The 26,582-nt window shown below is 33.7% G+C and overlaps 2 protein-coding genes across 4 annotated transcripts; one reads left to right on the forward strand and one right to left on the reverse strand.

Moving 5' to 3' along the window:
• Positions 1 to 1,412: 1,412 nt before the first annotated feature.
• Positions 1,413 to 8,788, reverse strand: LOC132313169 (RHOMBOID-like protein 1). Of its 3 annotated transcripts, none has more exons than XM_059811850.1 (7): positions 8,722 to 8,788; positions 8,067 to 8,394; positions 7,338 to 7,501; positions 4,502 to 4,665; positions 4,139 to 4,398; positions 2,641 to 2,767; positions 1,413 to 1,701 (listed from the first exon to the last, which is right to left on the reverse strand). In XM_059811850.1, exons 2-7 carry the CDS (start codon positions 8,390 to 8,392, stop codon positions 1,585 to 1,587), a joined length of 1,158 nt encoding a protein of 385 aa, XP_059667833.1. In that variant the 5' UTR covers positions 8,393 to 8,394; positions 8,722 to 8,788; the 3' UTR covers positions 1,413 to 1,584. The 3 variants fall into 3 exon arrangements, with proteins under 3 accessions (XP_059667833.1, XP_059667832.1, XP_059667831.1); XM_059811849.1 differs by having other exon boundaries at positions 8,669 to 8,764; XM_059811848.1 differs by lacking the exon at positions 8,722 to 8,788 and having other exon boundaries at positions 8,067 to 8,662.
• A 7,538-nt stretch (positions 8,789 to 16,326) lies between these two features.
• Positions 16,327 to 26,538, forward strand: LOC132313170 (oxysterol-binding protein-related protein 3A-like). Its single transcript, XM_059811851.1, has 10 exons — positions 16,327 to 16,826; positions 17,772 to 17,865; positions 18,691 to 18,807; positions 18,887 to 18,959; positions 19,045 to 19,163; positions 19,403 to 19,524; positions 21,334 to 21,510; positions 23,756 to 23,900; positions 25,431 to 25,609; positions 26,149 to 26,538. Exons 1-10 carry the CDS (start codon positions 16,729 to 16,731, stop codon positions 26,393 to 26,395), a joined length of 1,371 nt encoding a protein of 456 aa, XP_059667834.1. The 5' UTR covers positions 16,327 to 16,728; the 3' UTR covers positions 26,396 to 26,538.
• The last annotated feature ends 44 nt before the right edge of the window (positions 26,539 to 26,582 follow it).

Below are 26,582 nucleotides of genomic sequence, written 5' to 3' on the forward strand. Positions count from 1 at the left end.
CCAAAATTTACCAATTTCAATTCAAAAATTTCAATTCCATGCAACTGTTCGGCTACATGAAACTGGAATTTGAGAAAAATAACTAAAAAAATTGAACCAAATTTTTTTCAAATTCCACCAACTTCAATTCCAAAACTCTAATTCCATATAACCGAATACACCCTTAATAGAAACTAATAAATTAAAGAACACTTCATCTTTATGTTGGAGGATTTAGCTACACAAATTAATGAATCAGCATGGGTGTGAGAATGGTAGATGGAAACTCTAGTCCGGTGACAATAATCTTTTTCCGGAGGGGGATTAAGTTATAAATAATCGAAACGTTCAAGTTTAGGCATGGATGATCATGCCGTTCGTTGACGTAGTCCATGAACTTGTATATATGTTTATAATGGACTGTACAGATGAATTAGTGCAGAGGCTCACAGTAAGCATAAATGTTGAGACTACATAAGTTTAATGGTAGGACTGAAGCCATGCTCTCACATAATTCTTGGAGGGTCCTCTCTCTAAAGTCACTCTTATGGTAGGTAGTCACTCAGAGACTAGTTAGGACAACTATCACAACCACCAATCTAACTACCTTTCACAATGCCCAAAACACCCAAACAGTTGCCCTCTAAACCAAAGCTGCCAACTCATTACTCCTGTTGCAATGGCCATTAAGTCTCTGGTCACCGAAGGTGAAAATGGATTTAAATAATACACGTGGTTTGTGGGTGATTGCGTGCATTCGGAGTTTGCAAACCATCCATCCAGCCGAGAGTCCAAAGTGATTATTGGGTGCCTTTAGAACTATATCAAGGGACCTTCGTACAGTAATTGCTGAAAGTAACTGCAAGCACAGAATTCATGGCATCATGAATGATGAAAATAGAGATATTGACCCACTCTTGCCATATTTCGTACTAATGCAATCAATCATGTGAAGGCTAGAGTAAATATTAATGAGAAATGTTTTTTTCTCACCCAGAATCTTGTGAAATGAGTCTCGTGAACATTACTGCTATCATCAGTACATTGTGCAATATAGTAACCTGACTCCATGTGCTGTAGTGTAGCTGTCACTTCTCATTTCCTCATGAATTAAAATTGAACTCCTTTATGGCCATTAAAGAAAATTGAATTTTAGGTATTCAAAATCATGGTCCCTTTCTTACACACACTAATGCTTCACAAGTCATATCCAGCTGAGATGTAGTTTCTGCAGAACAGAGAATGTAGAGTCTTCGCTTGCAACCATCCCACTTTGTTTATTATTTAATCGAAAAACCCGCAATTTGCTCTGAATGGAGACACAATACAACTTACAAGTGCTACTTCAAACATCCATATGGTATTCATTGTAGGATTTTCAATATTCATATTATAGGCTGGTGCCTGGTGGCAACTCAAAACATACCTGAAAATTTCCCAGCAATAACAAATCAATGAACTTTATATCCGAAGATGATGTCAATTTACAGAGGAAAAGTGTGTAAAAAACAGCATATAACAGAGACACGTTTTAACAACTCATTCACTGTGAATTTATACATCAAAACAACTTGTACTGGCTTCAATCCGTGGAAGAGGTACAAATCAACGGCAAAGCTGAACACATAGCCCCTGTATCTGAGAATCGTTGAGCAATGTATACGTTTGCGTTTTATTGTTGTTTGAACACGTTAATGTGAGCTTGTCACCAATTTGTTCAGACTGCAACAATGATAAAAAAAAAGTTCAAATGTGTCACATTCATATGTAAATCACTACATAAAACCTAAACAAAAACTCATTCTCTCTCCTTCCAATCATGAGTTCACACATGCCAAATGTGCTTTGGATAAAACCAAGCTTGGAAAGGGAAAAAAGTTTACGATAAGCAGAAAAATACTTTATTGATTTGACAAAATCCTGCCTGATACAGTGGGACTTGCCAAAACAACTAATTTTATCAGACTCCAAAAAGGTGCAACTGCTAAAACCATGCTTTCATCCACTTAATCACCTATATCATGTTTTCTAGCGAGTGCATTTCCTTATCAAATCAACTAATTTTATCAGACTCCAAAAAGGTGCGACTGCTAAAACCATGCTTTCATCCACTTAATCACCTATATCCTCTGTTACATGGACTCTTCAAAAGTAGTGAAGTACCCGTGTCGGACACGTATCCCTCGAACATGGGTATGGGATATGTGTCCGCCACTTTTGGTTGGACATGTACTTAAAAAGCATATCCAATCATTCAATTACATTAATATTATTACTTTAAAATGAGTTAAATGCCTATATTGAATATTGTATTTGATAAAAACATTACCTTACTCTAGAAAATAAAATAATTAATAAAATGAATATTTAGCCGTGTCCATGTGTCCTTCTGTTTGGAGATTTGACACGTCCGACGCATGGATACATACTCGTGTCCGACACCCATACCCGAGTCCATGTAACATAGCCTATATCATGTTTTCTAGCGAGTGCATTTCCTTATCCTTCTTTAATGATTTTCCTTTAACTAGAATATAATAGTATGTCATATTTTAGATAATTCAACAGGCAGTCAAAGGATTGAAAGATTGGCTAGCTTCAAAGTCACGGCTGAACCTTTGAAATATGCAGAGAAGAAAAGGATCACCACTTAGTACTTACCATACAGGAAACTGGCTCTGTGTTGCAGCTCCACATTGAAGTAGGAACACAACTCAAATAATGGCACCAAGAACAGTGATCATTGGCATCAATACCACGAAGAAGCAAAACCAGGCCAACGATATATCTGTTAAAATCAGCATGTATACTAGGTCAAAACAAAATCAAATTTCATTGTGCCAGGTGCATAACTATAGTGTAAAGTACTATAAAGGAATAGGAGACGGAGGAATGGAGGGAAGAAGAAATTTCAGCACAAAGTTGCTAAGAATCATCATTAGGCATGTTCTTTATGTTTCATTATTTATATGATTTATTTCTTTCCTTTTTTTCTTCTTATAAACGCTACCCTTTCCTTTTAGATGTCATCCTAGAACTTTAGGGTCTGTTCTGTAAGGACCCAAATGAAGAGAGGGAAAGAATGAAAGAGGGATGAAAGGTCTTTCCTGCTTCACGTAGAGAGGAAGAGGAAAGGAGAGGAAGAGGAAAGGAAAAGGAAGAAAAGCCTTCCGCCTACCATATCTCTTCCTCCCGAAAATTGGAAGAAAAGAGAGAAGTATCATCCCTCCTATTTTTTTTGCATTTTTTACCCTTCCCGAGAAAGACTTCTAATTATGAAATGGTAAAATGGTCAACCATGGAATATTCAGTCCCTTGTATACACTCTACGGAACATCCAATGCAAGGGAAAAGTTTATTCTTTTCCTTAGGTATACCTCTTCCGTCCCTCCTTCCCTTCTAATTTTCTGTCCCTGATAAATGTACCTTTATGAGCATTACCAATGTACTACAACACCTTTGGCTATTTGACATAATCTATATATCTTGTATTTCTCTTTTTCACACTTGGGTGATATGGCAAAGTATCAACTGCACTACAACTTTTGCCTGTGGCCTCAACGATATTGTTCAAGTTTACATTGCCACCTCTTATATATGCATATATATATACACACGTAGGTCCTGAAGGACTAATCTTTCCTGCCAAGTGAAGCTTGAAATAAATTAAAGGCATGTGATGAGAAGGGTCTTTGGCAGCAGCCAATTTTTGAAGCAGGTAAAACCTTACTACACAATAAGGGATACACCTCGACTGAGTTGCCAGGCAATTTATGATGAAATGGTTCACCATTGTATTTTTCAAATAGGTCAACACTGGATAATCGCTTTTTTTACACATTTTCTTTCATTATCTTTAATTGTCGGATAGTCATTTAACTTACTTGCAACAGAAGTGACATACACAGATCTGTGGTACAGTTGGACATCAAGTTTGTAGTGACAGGTTTCAAAGGAATAAAGGACTTTAGTGAACTAATTAGAAAATCAGATTCCGTGAGTTCAAGCAATGTACTTGCTTTCTCATGCAATATTTGCCATCAAGGTCAGTATGCCTTAAAGAATTTGTCTTCCTAATATAATCAGAAAAGGATCGTACTAAAAAGAAAAAAAAAATGGAAAAAAATAAAAAAAAATAAAAAAAAATTCAGAGGCTTACCCAACAATTATAAGAATCAAAGAAGTAATCCACAATACGAGCTGATACTTCTTGAATTTAGGTGTGCTTGATGCTGACGAATTTCCAGGAGGGGCGTATCTTTGGTTAACCCATCCAAACTGAGGGCGGATCAGAAACACAAACCCAAGAAGAAAACCAGAAACAAATCCTCCTATATGAGCAAAGTTGTCCACATGTGGGAGAATCCCCACTGCTAAGTTGATAACGATTATGACCACAAGGGTCAAGAATGCTGCCACCTAAAGGAAACAAATTCACATGGAAAACATTGATGTAATATGATTGCAACGAAGAGTCACAATTCTAAAGGAAACACATAGTTAAGATCAGAGAGATAAATACCTTGTTGGCATAAATGGTCCAATTAGTGATGAGTTCAGAAAGCATGCCTCCAAGTAATCCAAAAAGTGCACCAGAAGCACCAACAGAAATATTTGACTGGATAAAAAGAGCAGACAACAAACTCCCACCAAATCCAGATATCAGGTATAGCAACCCAATCCGTACTGTAAGGTCATGCAAGAAACAAATAAGCATTTCAAGTTTAAACCATACAAATATCAATATAAATTATACATCTTTGACTACAATAGTATTTGAGAAGAAAAGAGAAAAGAGAGACGTAGACAAAAAAAGAAGAAATTCTGGACTATTATCATGAGCCTGTCAAGTGCAACACAAATGAAATCTAAACCAATAGCATGGTGACTTCAAACTACTACAGATGACTTTCAGATTAAGTTAAGCCTATAAAACATGTGAACTGACATTGCATTTCACCAAGGTCTGGATTTAAAGGACTTGAGCATCAATTATGAAGACAAGAAGTCCAGTACCAACAAGAACAGGTCTAAAATATCTAACAGGAAGTCCAGAATGTCCATGACAGATGATATATCCAGATCCAGGATATTGACCATTGGTGGATAATACATATCAATGTCAACTTGGATACTCATTACAACTGTATTACTAGTTGTACAATTTTTGGTGAATTATATAGAACTTCTTAATGAAACTAAATTTTAGAATATCACATGATTATGGTGCATAATAGATATTTTTCCTATAAAATTATGCGTAAAAAAGTTGTCATGATTATAAGGAAAATGTTCATTCTAAAAGACCAGTGAAGAAATAGAATGCAATGATGATAAGTTAACTATACAACCAAATGGAAGTCAACAATGTCAAATAAATTTTCTTTGAGGTAGGAAAAATTCCATATAAACCTTAGTAGGCAGGAGAGAAAATTTCACAATTTCAGTTGGTTAATGTCTGCAGTTAAAATCTTGGAATTAATCAATACAGTAATTGATTATAAGGGAATGAGAATTCTCCAAGGCACAAAACCACATACTGGTAATTTAACAGTTTAAGTACAGAATAAAAATAGGCAAATCATCAAAACAAAAAATAAGCAAAGATTCAATAGAAAATTTCCATTTGCTCAAAATAAATAATCCTAATGCTAATTAAATAGTACAGAACTTAACAATGTTGACGAAGAAATTACAACCAAATAGACTAATAACATTATCGTGACAAATCAACTAGAATTTTTAAGAAGGCATATGGTACATAGTATATCAATTACACAAATAGATAATTGGATTTTTCTTATAAAATATCGATATTAATTTTACTTTATTTTTTGATAGAAAAATATATATCAGTGGATATAGCAATATGTCCACATGCATTTTTCTTTTTGTGGTTCAATGACAATATATATATACACACACACGCACACACACACACACATACATATTCATGTTACGAAACACCAATGTAAACATCATCAAAATAAATTAGGGACACTTAAGGTAAACAAACAAAAGTTAAAAGCAACAAATGCAATAAAGAGACAACTCAGAAAACTTCTCTGGGAACAAATTGGTTCAATGCAATACACCACATCTACATAAAATATTATGGACTGAAGCGAGAAAAGGATATTAAGTTAATTTGAGGGACAAACCTTCCTGAACCACGGATGGGACTACAAATTCAAACTTGAGAATAAAAAACAAAACAAAAAATAAGCAAGAAACGGCCACACTCAGTTGTGATTACTTTTTCAAATAAGACTTTGTTATATAAGAACATTTTTTCGGGTAAGGTGACATTTCACCATAACAATTTGAGGGACAAACCTTCCTGAACCACGGATGGGACTACAAATTCAAACTTGAGAATAAAAACAAAACAAAAAATAAGCAAGAAACGGCCACACTCAGTTGTGATTATATAAGAACATTTTTTCGGGTAAGGTGACATTTCACCATAACATAGCAGAATGCAAGCCTAAAACCCAAACGTGCAATATCATTACTATTGATTTAAAGAAATGATATGGACAACAAAAAACATCATCACAAACAAAAAGAAACATAAAAATTGACAGTTGGTATGCTATATTAACTATAAAAATGCATGATCACTATTGAGAGCTTCATGAGCACCAAATGCTTGATTATGCAGAAACCTGACAAATTTTCAGTTTCAACTAAAATGTGAAAGATTGGTTATTAGTTTCCTTCATTTCTTTTTGGTCGCTATTTGATATGTAAAGGAGAGATCACATCTTGTGAGGAATGTGGATCATGATTCTTCAAGATGTATCTATAAGCTGTAAATTTTATGATAATTTATTTACTTGCTACTTTTTTATATCACAACGAAAAATGATTTAGCTTCTCTTCTTTAGCAGAGAAAATGACGCAGCATCTCAGCCAATCGCGCTGTCAAAAGCAACAAAACTCAGCCATATCTACTAAAAGCATATATGGAGTTGGTCATTCAGTAAAATTGTTTTTTCAAAATTTATGTTCCGTTGAACTTTGAGGCCATATTGAATGGCATAAAAAATCCCTAATAGACGTTGAGAAATTCAGGAGAATGACTCGGCGCATTAAACTAAACTGATCTCAGTTTCCTTCAAATAAAAGTCAAGCTTTCAGTTCTCTGACATTAAAATCCAACAGGCAAGCTAAAATGTTTTATGCAAGGTAAATTTACATTTTCGTTCACTAACCACTTGAATTTGGAATTTTGGACTACTAAGATCCATGGATTCAACACTGAATTTGGAAATGTTACTTGTATTCTTAAAATTTTCGGAATATTGAGTGATGATTTGTGCATAGAAATATTCATAATATGAAATAAGACGTACCAAACCCGAATTCTCGCTCTAGCCGAATGCCAATCACTAAAAGACTCAGCATATTGGCCAGCAAATGGAAAACTCCACCATGTAACCACATGCAGGTGATAAGGCGCCACCCCTGGTGTCCGTGAACCACTTTATTCACATCTAAAGCCCCCATCTTCTCTAATCTAACAAAATATACACACAACTATTTAGATACAAAAATAATAATTATTTGTCAATATATATAAAAGGGACATTATCCAGTTCTGGTCCAGCTACAAATACACACGCACAACTACAAATAATCCTTGTTTTTTTTTTGTGTGTGTGATCCCACGCATAGGTCAGACCTTCAACTAGTGTCTATAGTGTGTAGTGTGCACACACACACATAGTCATGTAATGAACAGAGCTTCATATTTCATATCTAACTACTGCAATTGGTATACTAGCTACACCAAACCAAATTTTGCAATTCAATTATGTATGTGGCCATTTCTTCTTTAACAAGTAAGAATCCTTCAAAATTTTGTTAAATTTTTTACAATGATTTCAGCTTCCTATGCCTTAACACCAGTCTGTGGAATTCAATTGGTGATAACACTACCTTTATGAACTGTGTAAAGAAAAAAAAGAAATATAAAATTTCGAAAGCTTGAACTTAGATATAGATCTAATTGAATATGCCTACATATATATACATATATATATACACACACACATATAAGGGGATGAAGAAGAAGAGCTTACGCGGATGATGAAGGCCCAAGAAGAGGGTTTTCTTTAAAGGGTTGAAACGATAACCTTCCCAAGAAGCCAGCAATGCAAGAAACTGAATTTTTGGGGCAATTATTGACATACATGGTGATCAGAAACATCACAACATTGGCGATCACAAATGAAGGTACCAACCAGGGTACCCATTTCTTGAAATGCTTGATTTCTTGATAAACAACCGGAGCGGGACCTGGAGACGACACCAGCGGCGTGTCGGCCTCCACCGGATGAATCACGTTGCCGCCTCGCCTAGAGTAAACCTTAATCTGAATATCTGATGGCGGATCTCGACGATCCATCACTGCAAAGCCAATAGACGAAACCCAAAATGCTACAAAATCAATTAACTTTTAACACACAGAAACAGTTCCATTACAATCAAATCATGGTGGTTAAGTTTAACAAGAGAGAGAGAGAGAGAGAGAGAGAGGTGGTTAGGTGGTGGGTTTGATTTTGTTGAAAATTAAAAGGTCGGTGTTTTGAGTTCGAAGATTGAGAATGAGGCTAAAGTCAACAATGAACCACTCAACCACTCATACAATAGCAAGACAACTATGGCGGCTGAGGGACGCTACCTATTCTTTATACTTTGGGTTTTCTTCGTCCAGTTTCTGTTTTTGATTCTTACCTCCTTGCTCTATTTCAGGGCACTTCCATTTCCACTGCCTACTTCAAAAGGTCACTCCTGCTTAAGACTGCCCCGTTTTATTACCATCTAATTTACCTCCTGTAACACATGAGAATTGAAAGAGGGAGACACATTACTTCTAAATTGGTGGCGCTGTCACTTGGCGTCCCCTTCGGCTCAGCAAGCCTCTTGCAACATTTGCGGTGCACCCTTTTTCGCTATCAGTGTTAGATTCTTGCACCCTTTTGTTCACCATCTTGTACTATTTCGTTGTTTTATTGCTTCCGCTCTGCTGTTCTATTTTTACTGTTAGACCGGATACCTTTCTCCTTACTTCTAAGAATTAATCACTAATCCTCAGTAAACTAAAAAACAAAAATCAAGAGGGAAAACTTTATGTGTAATATTTAGTTACTTCAAAATCGTAACTCTTGCAAACACGATAGGCAACAATTTTCATTTAAATAATAAGATAAAATTGTCATAATCATATTATCGAAATAAATTGCTCAATTTGTGGCTTTTAATATTAGACTTAATTACCTAATTTACCTTTAATCCGATGCACTATCTCCTGCACTTCTTTGGGAGTGACAAAATGGGAATAAAATCATTTCATGCAACAAATGATGAATTTTAATACACTTGACATACTTATATACACACATTAAATGGGAAATATCATGTGATTGTCCCATTCTTAATTTTCTTCAACTTTGAAATTGAAACTGACTATCCAAAAAAAAAAATTAATAATAAAACCTTGAAATTGAGATGTTTTATTTTAGTATTTGTTATTTTTCAATAATATCATGCCCATTTAGTCAGACAAGTGCAACACTCCCACAGACATGCAATATAAAGTTTATATATATATATAACTTTATCAATCGAGACAATCCAATTATGTAGAAAGGATGGAGATATCGTTGTATCAAGTTGCTTGGATGACAAGGGTTGAATTTGGATACGTTTGTTCCCATTACAAGTTTGGTCACCTGTCTAATGGGAAAAGAAACAAACGTATTTTAAAACATAAATAAAGCTAGAAAAAAAAAAAAGTCAAAGTTTGTTTATGACATCAACTCTCAAGGGTTTCGATTTCTCGTATCCGTGGCCGAGGCAATAGTGTGGTTTTGTACGCGGACATCCCTTTTGCTTGACAATATGGTTATGGACTTGACTTTGCCTTGTGTGTTTATGTTCTGTTGCATTAAATTAAAATTTTAGAAAGAAAATAATTAGAATTAGAGAAAAATAATTCAAAAATTTGAATCAAAAATTTCTTCAATTTTAATTTCATACAATCAAACACAAATTATATACTATCTCCGTGCCATAATAATTGTCAATTTGAAAAACTTTAATTCACTACCACCTTTTTATTTTTTAATCATTTGATATTATTTTTAGTCATATTCCTTTAATATACTTATATACTACATATATCCTATACTAGAGGTCTATTTCAATAACTTTGACTTACAAAAATTATGAATCAAAATTTTTAAAGTTGATAATTAATATGGGACGGAGAGAGTATATATTTTTTCATATTTTGCATTTGGTAGAGAAAGACTGTATAAATGCTTTGTTAGTATTGTTCTTTGTTTGCCGAAAAAAAAAAAAAAAAAAAAGAAGAAAGAAAAAGTGTGATTTTTATGGGTAGGTCTTCAAAGGATCCGATCAAAGTGAGTATTAAATTTAGGACTGCAAATGAAGCGAGTCGTTCATGAACAGCTCGGGCTCGACTCGTTCATTTAGTAAACGAGCTAAGCTCGAATTCATTTTTTTACACTCGTTTAGTTAAAAGGCCTATTTTTAAAAATTTGCTAATGATATTTAGTCCAAATAAGTTTCTAAAGGCCCATGTAGTTGTTTGTGCTTATAAATCCTCCATCTATTCCACTAGCCTACAAGCCCAATAATCCATAGATTTATAACCACTGTTGGATTACACTTACGTTGCACATGTCATAATTTAAGAAAATAATAGAAACCCACCCTACTCGCAAACGGCAGCCACAGGAAACCTCTCAACATCCATCACAGATCCACAGCTACTCTAGGCAACTGATGCCATGATCGTAATCAAACAACAACAAAGGTTATTACTCTCTCCCTCTTTCACAATCATCTTCGCTCTCTTTCCCAACCATGCTCTCTCCCTTGATAGCCATTTTTTTCCTTTATTTTGACCACCATCTTCTTTCTCTAACTTTCAGAACCGTGTTCTCTCTTGATAGCCATTTTCCCCCTTATTTGATGGAGTTATGAAGGAATGAATAGTATAAACTGATTTTACGAAGGACATAGACTGTTGTGGAGATGATGAGGATTGGAAGGCTGGTTTCATAATATGCGAACTTGAGTCGAGCCTTAGCACTCTTCTTACCTTGGCGAGCCGAGCCCAAAGAAGCCAAAGCTCGGCTCAATTCATATTCATTTGCAACCCTAATTAAACTGTTTCTAATAACGGGTGGATCAGGTTTAATAATATGAAAATAAATTTTAAATTTTAGAGTGCAGTATTATAATTTAAAACATAATTTTAAAAAATAGAAGAGAAACAAGAGATATACCAGACATTTTTACAAAATAGATGGTACATTTCTAGCTGTTATTTTTCCCTTCCCTCCGCGCCCCTCGCGGGCGGGCGGCTCTCTCTCTCTCTCTCATTTAAGCCAAAAAAAAATGGAAACTTGATACATTCCTACTCCCTCCCCTCGCATTAAATATAGCATTAAGTTCTCATCTTGAGTCTCGATTTGAATTGAACCCATCTTAAAATGTTTTTATTTTTTGTTATTTTGTGTATTATTTCTTTCTTATTATTTTTATGAAAGGGACCATTAAAGGAGCATTTTTTGCTAATTCCTGGCATTTGTTCCAGGCCTTGTGGAGGGGGTCAAATTCTCAGTTTATGGAGAAAATTTTGTGTGTGTCATTCTACCAAATACAACCATTGCAAAGTGCAACGGTACAAATAAAAAAAAAAATAATAGTGGTGTTTAGGAAACTCGTGATATAAACATGTAGTGTGATGCCACCTTAGAGACCATGGCGGTGTTTTGTATGCAAACCTGTCGGCCTTCACCGCATGGTACAGTTATTCCGTAAAAGATGTTGGCTGCAGCTAATTCCTAATCTCACAATAAATTTGTGAATGTAATTACAATAGCAACATCCAGAAGGAAACAAAATGGGTGATCATGAATACATATATAAATAATTACCTGAATTTCTATATATAAATAGTTTACAATAAAATAGTAAAAAAAGGATTTAAGTATTTCATGCTGAAAGTCAAACCGGCGTTCCCTTATTGGTTAAGATCTTTAGCTGCCGACCTCTTCCTTAAAGGCACAATCTTGATGATATTATCAAAATTTGTCACGTGTAAGCATGAAGCAAAAGTGCTTTAGGAGCATTTTGGACAAAAATACACATAATCCAAAATGAGGATGCTACTTTTAAGATTAAGAACACATATATAGTGCGTATTATTTAGAAGCTAAAATTCATGTCCATAAAAAAAAAAAATGTTTGATTTTTAATTTGTAATAATTATTATTTTCTTATTATAGGTTTCACTCAAAAAAAACCTTTTTATTAATCCTAATTTCATTCACATTAATATTTAATATTATACAATACCGCAGAATACTTCTCAAAATGAAAGGAATTCAAGTCTCTATATATACGATAAGTGGGTGATTTTTTATATTTTTATTTTATACTTTAATGTTTTAAAATTTAGGATAAATTGCACTCACACCCTCTCAGCTTTCGGTCAACGCCACTCAACGGCCGGTCAAAGCACTAGTTTACATTGACACCTTCTCTACACCTCTTACACCCGAAAAAATGACCATTAAACCCTTTAACTTTGTCAACAAATACATAAAAAGTATAAATTACCAATATAACCCTATAGACTAAATTTTGAAGGACCAAATAACCTTCATTTTTAATTCTCTCTTTCTCCTCACAACCAACATGTAGAACCACTATTACCACCGCAATATTCATAAACAAACACACCAAATATATATATATATATATATATATTTATTTATTTTATAATACTCATTGCAAACCTTTAATTCATCTTCTTTTTTTTTTTCTTTTTTTTTTTTTAAAGGTGAGTGAGTGTTATATTTGTCAATTAATAGGTTTGATAGGTTGTGAATTAACTGAATTAAATAATCAGAGATAAATATGACTTTTGAAACCTCGGGAAGTGTCGATATAAACAAGTGCGTTGACTGACTGCTGAGTGATGTTGACCAAAAGTTCAAGGGGTGTGAGAGCATTTTACCCTAAAATTTATAAAGATGAACTCGCTAAAATTATAATTCACCCCTGGATTCTTCTTCTTTTTTTTTTTTTTCTTTTTTTTTTTTTTTGGCATTTTATGCTTCAATTTTTTGATAATTTATTAATATGCCCACACTAAAATTACAATTCACCTCAATGATTTTTTTTTTTTTTGCATTTTATATATACTTTAAATTATTTATAAAAAAAATGAAAAAAACCCATTTAAATTACAAAAATGGACTCATTATATAAGTTTGTCCCCACAAAAATAAAAGGCGGCCCCCCTCACAAAATTTCCTAGGTAAGTGGTTGCAAGTATTTCTGTCAAGATTAAAAAATAATAATAATAAATCATATTAATAAAATAACATTATAATTATTGTTGGTATATTACTTTATTTTTTAGTATGTTACTTTTAAATTTTAGAATTAAAAATCCACTACTGAGTATAAATAGTAGAGAAAATTTTAGAAAAAAATTTGGGTTGAGTAAAACTTGATTTAATTTAGACAGTGTTAGTATGTTACTTTTGTTCAGATTAGACGATCATTTAGTCCGGTTTGACTCTAGGTTTTTAAGAAACAATTACAATTGATTTGGTTTTGGTTTACCCTCTAAACCGAACCGTGTATATATATATCTTGTTAGGATGATAGTGAAGCAGTTTTGGTTTACCCTTTAAACCGAACCGTGTATATATATATCTTGTTAGGATGATAGTGAAGCAGTTACAGAGTGCCTAGAAATCTCAAGCAAGGAAATCACGTAGATATAGATTTTTTATTTTTTTATTTTTTTATTTTTAGGAGTTTGTATTAGGAATGAAAGTTAGAGGGAGAAGAAATAGAAGTAGAAAAGAACACTTAAGAGTTAATGAAATGATTTGTTTCTATAAATTTATTAAAATAAATAATATTATAAAAAATTAAAATTACATTATAAAAATAATAATCAAAACTTTTTAATAACGGTATAGATTACTATAGTCTATATGCTATTACAAATTTCAAAGATTAAAGAAATGCACTCTCAAAGTCTCAAGTAGGCAATAAATAAAAAAATTATATAAGACAGCAAAATTTGGAGGCACCCATAACCGTCAAATTTCTATTTTGAAAGAAGATGAAAAAATAGCATTAGACTAAGCAGAAGCGAAGCTAAAAATTAAATTCGGAGGGGCAGTGTAAAAAAAAAAAATTTTAAATCAATAAACATGGCAATAAATATAGATTATTCAAATGATCAAAGAGGCAAAGAAGAAAAATTACTTAAAGTAATATGTCAATCAATGAGTCATTTAAGAAAAATAAATAGTTAAAAAAAAAAATTAAAAAGGAAAGAAAAATGAGAGAACTTGAGAGGGAGAAAAAATTAGTCTTTGATTAAAAAAAGGAAATTTTGACTTTTTTTAAAGGAAATTAAATGAATTTAAAGAGTAACAAAGAAAAGAAATACAAAATATAAGAGATAATTTTAAAAAATAAAAATTTTAAGTGGGGCATTATATGAATTTTTTCACACACACACATATATATAAATACATAAATTTAGTATATGTATTATAATAAGTGGGGCCAAGCCAGGGGCACGTGTCTGGGCACACTGGCTCCACCCTTGAGACTAAGAGCATCTTCAACCATGGTGTATATATATATATATATATATATATTGTGTAAATCTGATATGTGATAATAGATTTACACAAAAAAAAATTTTGATTATTTATTTTTAGTTCTAACGGTTGTTTTATACATTTTGTGTAAAAATATATTCTACAATAACAACTGACTATATGTCATGTCAGGACCCCACATAATTTTTACAAACCTACTTAATATAGGATTGATTATTTAATGGAATGTAAAAGAAGGAAGAAAAAGAAAATATGTTGATATGGCTATGTAAAAAAGTTGTGTAACACATTAATGACGTGACAGTGTATCTTAATAGACTGATGGAAATAAATAAAAAAAATTATAATATCATATATGACAGTGTATATTTTACATAAAATGATGTTTTAACAAATTGTTGGAGATGCTCTAAATTTCATTTACAATATTCCATTAATTTAGTTTCAAATTTTTTGAAATCATGCATAAATTTTGTTTTGTTTATTGTTGAATTTTCAAGTTTCAAATTTGTTTTATTTGGATCATAGTAGAAAATGGTAACACATCACAACATCTCAGGGATTTTTTTTTTTTTTTTTTTTTGTGTGTTTTTTTAATTTTTGTCGAGTAATATAGCCGTGAATAGTGAAATAAACGTGTTTGGTAAAAAAAAAATTTGTTTTGCTTAGACCGACATAAAAATATGTTGTGTTTATTCAAAATTTTAACTTAAATAAATATATTACCACTCTAGTTTGTTTCTATAAAATACTCCATTTCCCTTTTTCTTATCTTTTCAGTTTTCTATAATCCATTTCCTTATCTTTTTAGTTTTCCATAATCATATCATCTATTTATTTATTTTTCATTGTAAGTTTCATGGTACTCAAATTTAATAATTTGACTTGTATACACAATTTAGAGAAAAAACTGCAATATTTTATAATTTTTTCATACTATTACAATTTTTTTTCTTTGTTTTTGGGAATTAGATAGATCATTATACTATTAACAAATATCTAAAGTAATAAATGAATATTAATAATCAAAAACACAATTTGAAATATCTCAATTGTCTTTACACAGATACAATTTGAAATATAAAACAAATATAAATATACAATTTGAAATATAAAACAAATATATACTGCAAAAAAAATACTAGATTAAGATAAATTTTAAAAAAAGATTACAACTTTTCAAATAGTCAATTAACTTATATTTTAAAATAGATCCCATTATATTTGACACATGGGTAGTCACATAGACTAGGTAAAATAATATGTTTTTACCTTTTCAGTTATCTGAGGGCATTTATGGAAGAAAAAGAAAAGGAGTAGTATGTTTTTATTTATCGGCCAAAGGCCAAACAAGAAGACAAAATGTTTTGTGAATCGGTTGCAACGGATGCAATTGAATAATATACAAAAAAAAAAGAAAAAAAAAAAAAAAGAAAAAAAAAAAGAATAATAATAATAAAAAATAGTCAAGCGACATTTTAAAACAAATCATTTATTTTTCAATAACACTATTTTACCACACTTGTTTGACAAATCAAACTCTTAAGTAAATAAATATCCGACGTGGAAAAAATTTGACCAATCTCTTTGGCATCAGCCGCCTCTAGAAGAAAATCTGGAGGATTGGGACCAATACAGTTCACGCTCTTCCACAAAAACGCGTGAGCATCAGAGCGTCCGCCATGAGAGAGAGAAACGTAGATATAGAGAGAGAAAGAGGCATATATATACATATGGAGAGAGAAAAATATCTCATCTTTATTTAATTTTTTTTTTTTTTTTCACTTTAAACTAAAGAACCCGCCAACGAGCATTGTCTCACGATCTGGCTGTTCTTTATTATTTAATTCTCACCACTTCCAATCTCTCTCTCTCTCTCTCTCTCTCTCGATTGAGATCTTAGGTTTGAGCTCTGGTGAACTATCGTTCGATCTTTAATTGTACCTCGAGTGCCACTTCTCGATCCAGTTTGAGCCCTAGTGAACTATTGTTCGATCTTTTACTGTACTTCAAGAGGCCACTTGTCAGGATTCGAATTAGGGTTTCCGAGATGGCTGCCAAGGATCAGAAGCAAAGCGGTGGTTTTTTTGCATCGATCGCTTCAAGCTTGTCCACTTTTGGCAGCGCAATGCACAAATCAGTCAACAGGTATACAACAAATTTTGGTATTTGAGCTTTTTCTATCTTCGCCGTACATCTCTCTTTTAATTTATGGGACTTGAAATTTGTGCAACCCTAATTGGGACTTTAGGCAGATATTTACTTGGTGTTATTGCCTGTGGATGTGTTTTTGCTATTATTATTTTATTTTATTGTGTAAATTTTCAGTGTTGTATGATGATGGGTTCCATTTTGTGCATAATTTCCAATATTATGTTTATTGTTTCGCTAATAGGATAAAAGAGGCTTCCGAAGAATGAAGCTCGAAGAGTTTGAAAAGTTCAATATTGTTTTCACTACTTAATAGAATCTATAAAATAATGGCTTCCATTCCGAGAATGCTAGAGGAGATCTCTTTAGGGTATATCTTAGTTGTGATTTTTTCATAGAAAAACGTCTTGAATAGCTTGTGCTTAATTGCTTATTCTCTCTCTGTTTTCTTTTATTATTTTTTGTTTGTTACGCAATTACACAACTCACACATTTTCACTTCCCAATTTCACACACATCCCCCACCCACTATTTACTTGGTGGGGAATTGAACCTTCAACCTCCCATGTTGGAGGAGGAGATACCACTTGAGCTAAATACTTGATGGTAATTGCTTATGGTTTCTTGATATGCTGTTTGTCTCTGATATTGGGTAATAGGTGGATTCCCTAAAGTGTCATACAGTGCTGAGTAATTTTCTTTCATTTATATCCACATTCTGCTTTGTTTATTTTCTCATAGTTTGTGGTTTTTATCTGCAGTTACTTTTTGGTGTTATGCCCCCATTTTTAGCTACTTGTATATCAAGTTTCCGGTCTTTTCTTTTGCTGACTGAGACAGAGATTTTATAGTCATGTTTTCTCAATGCAGTGCTATATTCATAATATTGTTCATGTTCTGAAGAATTTGGTTTTTGTTAATTTGTGTGTCTTTTCCCTCTAGTATGCTGAGTTATGAAGGCCTGGAAGTTATAAATCCGGAAGGCGGGACTGAAGATGCCGAAGAGGAAGCACAAAAAGGAAGATGGAAGCAGGAGGTTCAGTATTTTTATTTTTTTCCTTTAGTCTTATCGTATCCTTTTGGTGATACAATTTTTTCACATTCTCACACTTTAAAAGCTTACACTAATAAGCATGAGAAAAATGATTTGAGTATGAGAGCGGACACTTAATGCAAATAATGTCAAGGGTTAGGTTTATAACTTGTACACCCCTCCCAGCACTCTATTGACGGGACCAACATTGGCTAATGGCCATCTCTCATTGTTCATTCATATATTGGGTTATGGTACAATTTAGTGGGTTTCTTCGTAGACAAGAAAGTTGAAGTTTTCGGAGAGGTGTAGGCCAAAACCATTATTTGATCAGCCAATACATTATGCATGTGTTTATTTGGGTTCCTATCTATAAATTCGACGTGAGAAGGAAAAATTATGAATGGCTCAAGCTGATGATTATCTTGTTGTGTTGTGTTTTGATTACATGTACTAACAGTGTACTTCATAAATATTGATTACTATTTACTAATACCTCTCTCTCTCCTCTGTTTGTGTATATCTGGTAATAGGTAAGCAATCTTTTTTTTTCCCCCCCTTTTCTCTCACCCTTTGAACACCCCAAGTAATTGGGAAGAGGGTTGGTTGTTGTTGCTGTTGTCTCACCCTTTGAACAAAAAAAGAAAAGTTGCTTTTACTTGTGTGATGGAATAAATACACTTATTTGTGTCAAACTCAAAAGACTAAATTTTCTATAGTTTTTCTTGAAGATTATATCTTTCCTCTTCATCACTTGTTGCTAGTCACCTGCTCATTTACTCAACCTTTTTTTCTTTTTCTTTTTTTTTTTTTTTTTGGGGCTTGCAGGATCGGGACAGTTATTGGAAGATGATGCACAAGTATATAGGCTCTGATGTTACATCAATGGTGACACTCCCAGTTCTCATTTTTGAGCCAATGACAATGCTTCAGAAAATGGCAGAGGTTTGTGTTTTTTGTATCACAATGTCTGTTATATTTGATACTCGCATGGAGTATACTAATTGTACAAGATTTGTCACAGTTGATGGAATATTCCTACCTTTTAGATTTAGCAGATGAATGTGAGGATCCCCACTTGCGATTGGTATATGCTTGTAAGAATACTTTTGCCTCTCTCTGTTTCTCTCTCATCATGTGTTTTCTGGTATGGAACTTACTGTTTCCACCTTCTGATTACAGCAACCTGGTTTATATCCATCTATTACGCCATACAACGAACCTGGAAGCCATTTAATCCAATTCTTGGTGAAACTTTTGAAATGGTCAATCATGGTGGCATTACATTTATCTCAGAACAGGTAATCTTTGAAGAGTCATGCTTGGCATTGGATATCTTTATCTATGTTTGAATGATGCATTTGTTCATTATGCTTTTGACTTAACACAGGAAGCAATTCTTCTTCTTTCCATGCAATTAGGACTAGTAGAAAATGGAAATTAGTTTTAAAGGCTATTGCAATAGACATCTTGATTTTTTTGTTTTGCATGTTGTTATGCTGCCTAATTTTGCTTCCTTCTCAAATCATTTTATTTTCAGGTAAGTCATCACCCTCCAATGAGTGCTGGACATGCTGAAAATGACCATTTCATTTATGATATAACTTCAAAGGTGAAGACGAAATTTTTGGGAAACTCACTTGATATCTATCCCCTTGGAAGGTAAAATAGTATCCTGATTTCTCAGTCCCAATAGCTGTGCTAGTTGTTCTTTGTATCTACAATTTCTATAAGCTGTTGGAATCTCTCTCTCTAAAAAAAAAATTGTTTGGTCAATAAGATTTATATTGGCATATTTCGTGGATCAAAACTAGATGTGTTTTCTTTTTATTGCTAGCTTAGTTAGATTTTTAAAAGTTAGTTGGTACCAAGTTAGTTACCTCTTGGCCAAGGTCAAAATTGGAATTCAAGCTTCAACAGAAGCTAAAATCATAATCTTTGAAGGGTACACCATATGCTCTCACCAAATTAGGGTTCATGTATTTATATATTGTGGTTTCATGATTACTTATTGGGTGGTGATATTGGCTTTCCAAAAACATACTATGGCGCACCATTCATTCTTTTATTAAATTGAAATGGCAAAACAAGCCCCTAGGCCCCAATCAAACTTACTTAGACTACGCTCTCTTACCCCTTGTCTCCTTTTTTTTACTTAAAGTCATTATTTTCTTTCCTTTTCTCTCTCTCCAAACCTTAACACTTCCTTTCTTTCATGGCTCCTTGCCTTGTCTCTCTTTCACAAAACCCTAACGTTTCCTTTCTTTTATGGCTCCTTGCTTTCTCTAATCGCTGATAAACAAGAAAGGATTACAACATAACTATACCAAACTGTGAACCCAAACTGAAGACATTGTCCATGTCAATACAACCATTGACCAAATATTCTAGTCATGAAGTTATTGTTGTTGTTGTTGTTTTTTTTTTTTTTTTGTTCCCTTTCATTTTGCCAATTCTAGAGCCAATACCAAATTACCAATTTGATAAGACCCTTGAGCCTTTTATTGTTATGTGATTGGCTTCATATTTGTCATCATATGTAAATGCCAATTGATAAAGTATTAGCAAATGATATAAAAAACAGTAGAGCTGATTTTGCATTCAAATTTTTAACGAGCTCCTTAAATTTTGAAAAGATTGAGAGTTAAAAGAATTAAGAATTACGGGAGAGAAAAAAAGTTGCAGATGGGAACAGGAGAGAGGAAGAGAGAGAAGTGAGATAAGAATGGAAACAAGAGAGAAAGAAACCCCTTAAAACACAACAAGGGCCTTTTTGGTATTTTATTTTAATGACAATAGTAATGGAGTGCTAGAGTACTATTTTGGAGCGCCAATATTACCACCCTACATATTTTGATTTTGGAAATACTTAATTGAATTGCATAAAAGTGTTTTTGGGAAGTTGCTAAATGTGAAAATTATCCAAGTGTAGTGCACAAAGCACTTTGATTGATCGACTGATCAATTGAAGGCTGCTGGTTGCATGTTGATGGATTGGCATTTAGTCTCTATCGATCGTGAACAACAATTTCCTTTTAGGCTTGAAACCCTAAAATCCAATTCTCTCTTCAACTTTGTTTTGTAGATGGTTGTTAAGACTATATATACCTGCCTTTTTCTATCTCCCTTCAATATTGTCAATCTTTCTTACGGTTCATGACATGATATACTTTGCGATTCTAAAAGATGAGTTATCGACTCACAACATGGTTCCTAAGTTGATAACTATTCAAGCATCAGCTCCTTCCATAGTTCCATTGCTTGTTCTACTTGGTGTCGTAGTTCATGCATAACGGTTTCTTCTTTTGTTTTGTTTTGTTTTCTTTCTTTCTTTCTTTCTTTTTATTTTATTCTTCCTTTATTTTATTTAATTATATATATATATATATATATATATATATATATATATATATATAAATAAATTTTTTGACAACTTATATGCTGCTCACTTTTATATGAATTCGTGCGTAGGTCGCGAGTAACCTTGAAAAGAGATGGTGTAGTCCTTGATTTGGTGCCCCCTCCCACAAAAGTAAACAATCTAATATTTGGACGAACTTGGGTTGATTCACCAGGGGAGATGATCTTGACAAACTTGACAACAGGGGACAAAGTTGTGCTGTATTTTCAACCTTGCGGCTGGTTCGGGTATGACCTTTGAGATTCATATTCCTTTTAGTAGTCTTGTGGATCTGCTGATATATTTATCAATTACATGCTTGCGACTTCTCATGGACATATTTTTGTCATTTTGGTCATTGATGTGAAGTGGGAAATCTACAAAAGAACACTTTTATTAATTTATCAATCTTTTCTTTATTTTTTCCCCTCTGTATGTGTGTATATATGCATGTGGTTAAACTTCCTAATTGCCCCCACCTTGACGAGTGCCCATATGCAGCTGTAAGTATGCCCGTATGAGGCATTATGTGTGCTTTTGTTAGTTTTTAACTTTTGTTTGTATTTAATGACTTATAAAAAAATATATTTATGTTTAATTACTTCTTTTGTTTTCCCGGGGAGATGATTGTGGCAAGAAATGTTGGATAACTTATCTGTAATATTTATTGCCTATATAAAATGGGATAATTTCACTTACCTCCCCTGAGGTTAGGGGTAATTACGGGCAGTACCCCTTACGTTTCAAAAATTACACTGACCTCCCTCCAAACTGATCGGCATTTTATTCCGGCCTTTGACCATGTTAAATGACTAAAACACCCTCTAATATTTTATTAATATATATCACATAAAGAATATTTTATTAATCACATAAAGACTGTGAAACACTGGGTTAAAAAAAAAAAAAACAAAACAAAGGCTGCGATACCCAATTTACTGAGATACTACACATCTTGAAGGACCAATCAAAGGCTGCGATACCCAATTTAAGGTTAGATTGCCGAAGGCCATAATATAGGATCTGAGTTTGATCAAGAGCAGGTGGCGGCGAAGGTGACGAAGGCTTGTCGGCAGGAACGTCATCGGAGGAGGAGGAAGAGGCGGAGGAGAAGAAATCATCATCTGAAGGCGGAGGGAGAAGAAATTGTCATCGGGTTCGCTGTTCGCATGCTTCAGCCGCTGTCTCTCAACTCTCTGCAACTGCAAAATTCAGTTTCCATCGGCTGGTGTTCCAGTTCAGGTTCGCCGTTCGCATGCTTCAGCCATTGTCTCTCAACTGTCAGGCTTGCACCCCTCTCTCTCTGCAACTGCTAACTTGTATGTACGGGTTTTGTTTTTATTTTTATTTTTGTAAATCAACTAATCAAGATCTGTGATTCTGAAGAATCTTGGGCGAATTTGTGGGTAAATGAAAAACAACCTAAGAAAGGTAGGAAAAAATAATTAAAAGCGAAGCTACAAATTAAGAATTGAGAAGGCAGATGAATACCTGGGTGAGATTTTAAGTATATATTTTGATGAGATTGCAAAAGCAGCAGAAAAGCCCAAGTCAGGAAGATAATTATTGAAGCTAAGTTGTGTTCTGAATGATTGGCATATCATTTCAGATTGTTCAAAAAAATCAAAACCCATATCTTTCAGTTTGGGTTCGCCGTTCGCATGCTTCAGCCGCTGTCTCTCAACTCTCTGTAACTGCAAAAATCAACAAAGCAAAAAGGTGAATTGAAGAGAAAGTGAAACCAAGAGTGAAAAATCAATAAAGCAGATTTTAAGTAAGGACAAAGGTGGTATTACGGGGTTAAAAATAGCTGACATCATCAAAAAATATCATTGACCGGCGTTGACTTTTACCGGAGGGGGTTAAGTGTTATGACGGAGCAAACCTTGAGGGAGGACGGTGTAATTTTTGCAACGTAAGGGGTACCGCCAGCAATTACGCCTAACCTCAGGGGAGGTAAGTGAAATTATCCCTATATAAAATTAAAAGGGGGCATTGCTGATGCAATATAAGATGCACAAAATATGGAGATGGGTAATGTTCGAGTGCTGCTGATTATAATTGTCAGATTGTGATGCCATAAAGAAATTGAAATTATGTTGTAGGGTGTTTCAGCAGAGCTGTTACCCTTGCATGGATGATGGTTGAATTGGTCTTTTAACCTCTTTTCACTCTTAAGATTATTACCCAATGCTGATCCCACGTCTCCATATCATTGAAGCACTAATCCTTTACCTTTCCCTCACCTTTTACATTTGCATCAATATTGTCGGTGGTTTTTTGTGGAACTTGAGCAACAAACTGTTGATTGAATGTCATAGAACTTTTCTTTTAAGTATGACTGGTTCATACAGTTGTCTATATGATGTTGGGGGGTTGGACTTGGAGCCTCAAAAACCTCTTTTTCATATCTTACTTCCTTTTTGAATATCATCTGGAATTTGCTTTCTCTTTGTTCCATGCCTATGTATATGTTTTTTTTGTTTGTTTCAGTGCTGGTCGCTATGAAGTGGATGGATATGTATATAATGCTGCCGAGGAACCCAAAATATTGATGACTGGGAAATGGAACGAGTCAATGAGTTATCAACTTTGTGACTTGGAAGGGGAACCTCTTCCTGGCACTGAACTGAAAGAGGTTAGTTTCATTATTTTTCCTTGCTGTTTGCGACTGATGTGGATATCCATTATGTTTGACTTGTAGTACACCCCTTTCCTTTGAAGGGATGTCTTACTGTCGTATTTTGCTATCATGTGCATCTTTTTTCTTTTCAGTGCTGTGAACATGGCATAGATAGGCTCTGTTTGAATTTGCATCCTTTTTTTTTCAGAACGGGGAAATTTCGAACTTCTGTACAGTCAATTTCATAATTAAATTCTCTCCTATAGTCTTTAGTTATTACTTTACCTTTTACTAGTCATGTTGGTATGATAAGTTTGTGTATGATGAAAGCATATGAATTTCTTCCTCTTTTTATATCAACATATTGGAGATCAATCAGTATATATGAACTGCAACTTGTAAATATTCAAGGTTGGCTATAACCACATCATTCGCTAGGTAGTGGTAGTTGCTAGCATGCCCCTCTTGGCTTTTATAAATGCGGAGGTGGGGTATTTGCTTTTATGTGGGAACAACTACTATTGTTTATTTGCCGGTCCGCATTAGTTTTTACTTCCATATTGCTTTCTTATGTGGTGAATAGAGATATGTTCTCTATCCAATTCATGTTTACTGTCAGTTATCTCGCATATATGTTATTAAGTTATAGTTTCTCATGATTTGAATAAAGTAATGGCTAAAAGAGTTCCTAATATATTTTGTACTGTTTATTTAACTTTACTTATTTGGTGTTCTGAAATTGAGAACTTGTTAGTTATGTTGTCCTTAACTGCATGTAATTGGTTGGGTACCGTTTTGGATGAAACATGAAATTTTGAATGTGATATACAACACTTTCTAGGTTGCAATGTGGTGTCAAACTCTTTTAATTAGGTCAGAAGTATCATGTGGCTTCATTTGATGTCAACTTGAGGGTTAATGTGGTTTATAAACCTTTAACTAAAGCCTGAGGAAAACAAATTAGGGGAGAAACAGAACATTATAGTAGTTGTATGGGTAACACATTCCTTAAAGAGATTGAGATGTGTTTATAAGTTGTCAATAGTATTCATTCCTGCCAAGTATCAAGAGGGAAAATTTGTTAGGGAGAATCTGCATAGTGCATACATTGATTTATTAGACTCAAATTTGTTGGGTACCTGGAAAGGCTGCCACCAGATATTGAATCATTAGTTTAGCTGAGCCTGGTGTGGCAATCATGTATTCATGTCACTGAATTTGGTGTTATGTTGAAACTTGCAACTTCTGAAGTTTTTTTTATGGTATTTTCATATTATAATGGCTAACTGTGCGTGTTCTGATATAAAAAATGCTGCAAACTGATGATTAAGTTGAAGTTCTCAGGATGAGTGGTGACATAATTCATGTTCGATAGTAACTAAAGTCAGCGTAAGCAGGCCAAATAACACAATACTGGCCACTGTACAAGAAGACCCCTGAAATGGCTTTAAATTTTAATATAGCTTTTCTTTTATTAGGCGGTTGTACTTAAATTTTCTTTTTATTGAGCTGGTAAAAAAATCTATTCCATTTGCATCTCTGCAGGTTTGGAAAGTTGCTGATGTTCCAGAAAATGACAGATTTCAATACACTCATTTTGCACATAAGATAAACAGCTTTGACACTGCACCAAAGAAGTTATTGGCATCTGATTCTCGCTTGCGTCCAGATAGAGATGCACTAGAGAAAGGCGACCTATCTAAAGCTGGTTCAGAAAAGAGCAGGTCTCTCTCTCTCTCTCTCTCTCTCTCTCTCTCTCTCTCTCTCTCTCTCATGGAATACAATATACTATGAGTATTAATGAAACAGTGGCTTTAAATTAGAATGAGGTCTGGAAAGATTCTATCAGCCAATATGTGTCATCTACCAGTTACACCATATGGACAGCAAAATTTGTAGCTTATATTTGACATATGGCCTTCACATGTGGATGGCTGAGGTTTATGTGGCTGGCTGGCTGTTCTCTGGCAGGCCATTTTAATGTGTGTCTATTATAATTGATCATGATGTCTGTTAGTTGAGACAGAGATATTGGTTCAAGTTTCATCAAGGCTCTTTTTCATTATTGAAATTATATCCTTACAGAAAAAATCATATTACAACACAGGAGATGTAAAAATTTGGTGAAATTATCTATGAAACAAGGTTCTTTCAGTCATTAGGCCTCAATTTTATATGCAAGTTTCCTGTATTACTTGCATCAATCTAATTGATTATAATTTTAATAATAATTTTGATGCCTTTTTTCTTTTCTTTTGTGTAGTTTGGAGGAGAGACAGAGAGCTGAAAAGAAAATCCGAGAGGCTAAGGGCCATCAATTTACTCCAAAATGGTTTGATCCATCTACTGAAGTTTCTCCTACTCCTTGGGGTGACTTAGAAGTGTACCACTACAATGGCAAGTATGACGAGTATCGTGCCTCCATAGATAAATCAGACAGCATCGAAGAGGTTGACGTCAGATCAACAAAGTTCAACCCCTGGCAGTACGAAAATTTAGCTGCAGAATGATATATTATATATAGGTTATGTTTTTGTCTCACTATTTTCCATATCTTTTCAATTTTCTAATTATTTGGTCTTATTGTTATTCTTGTTAACATGATGTTGAACAAAACATTTAGAAGTTGATGTGCATTATTTTGTTTTATCTACACATTTGATTCCCTAATTTTTCTCAAGGCCGAGTGAGGCCTGT

This window comes from Cornus florida, unplaced genomic scaffold, assembly GCF_030987335.1.
Source record: "Cornus florida cultivar Cherokee Brave unplaced genomic scaffold, ASM3098733v1 CherokeeBrave_3.0.0_Hap2_Chr06, whole genome shotgun sequence".
NCBI classification, from domain to species: Eukaryota; Viridiplantae; Streptophyta; class Magnoliopsida; order Cornales; family Cornaceae; genus Cornus; species Cornus florida.

Excerpts from the sequence above, each read along its gene's own strand:
- LOC132313169 (XM_059811850.1), bottom strand. The coding sequence starts at position 8,392 with ATGGATCGTCGAGATCCGCCATCAGATATTCAGATTAAGGTTTACTCT. Across the intron at positions 7,502-8,066 it reads CTTGGGCCTTCATCATCCGC|ATTAGAGAAGATGGGGGCTT; the intron begins GTAAGCTCTTCT and ends ATATTTTGTTAG. Across the intron at positions 4,399-4,501 it reads GGACCATTTATGCCAACAAG|GTGGCAGCATTCTTGACCCT; the intron begins GTATTTATCTCT and ends TGTTTCCTTTAG.
- LOC132313170 (XM_059811851.1), top strand. The coding sequence starts at position 16,729 with ATGGCTGCCAAGGATCAGAAGCAAAGCGGTGGTTTTTTTGCATCGATC. Across the intron at positions 17,866-18,690 it reads AAGGAAGATGGAAGCAGGAG|GATCGGGACAGTTATTGGAA; the intron begins GTTCAGTATTTT and ends TGGGGCTTGCAG. Across the intron at positions 21,511-23,755 it reads CAACCTTGCGGCTGGTTCGG|TGCTGGTCGCTATGAAGTGG; the intron begins GTATGACCTTTG and ends TGTTTGTTTCAG.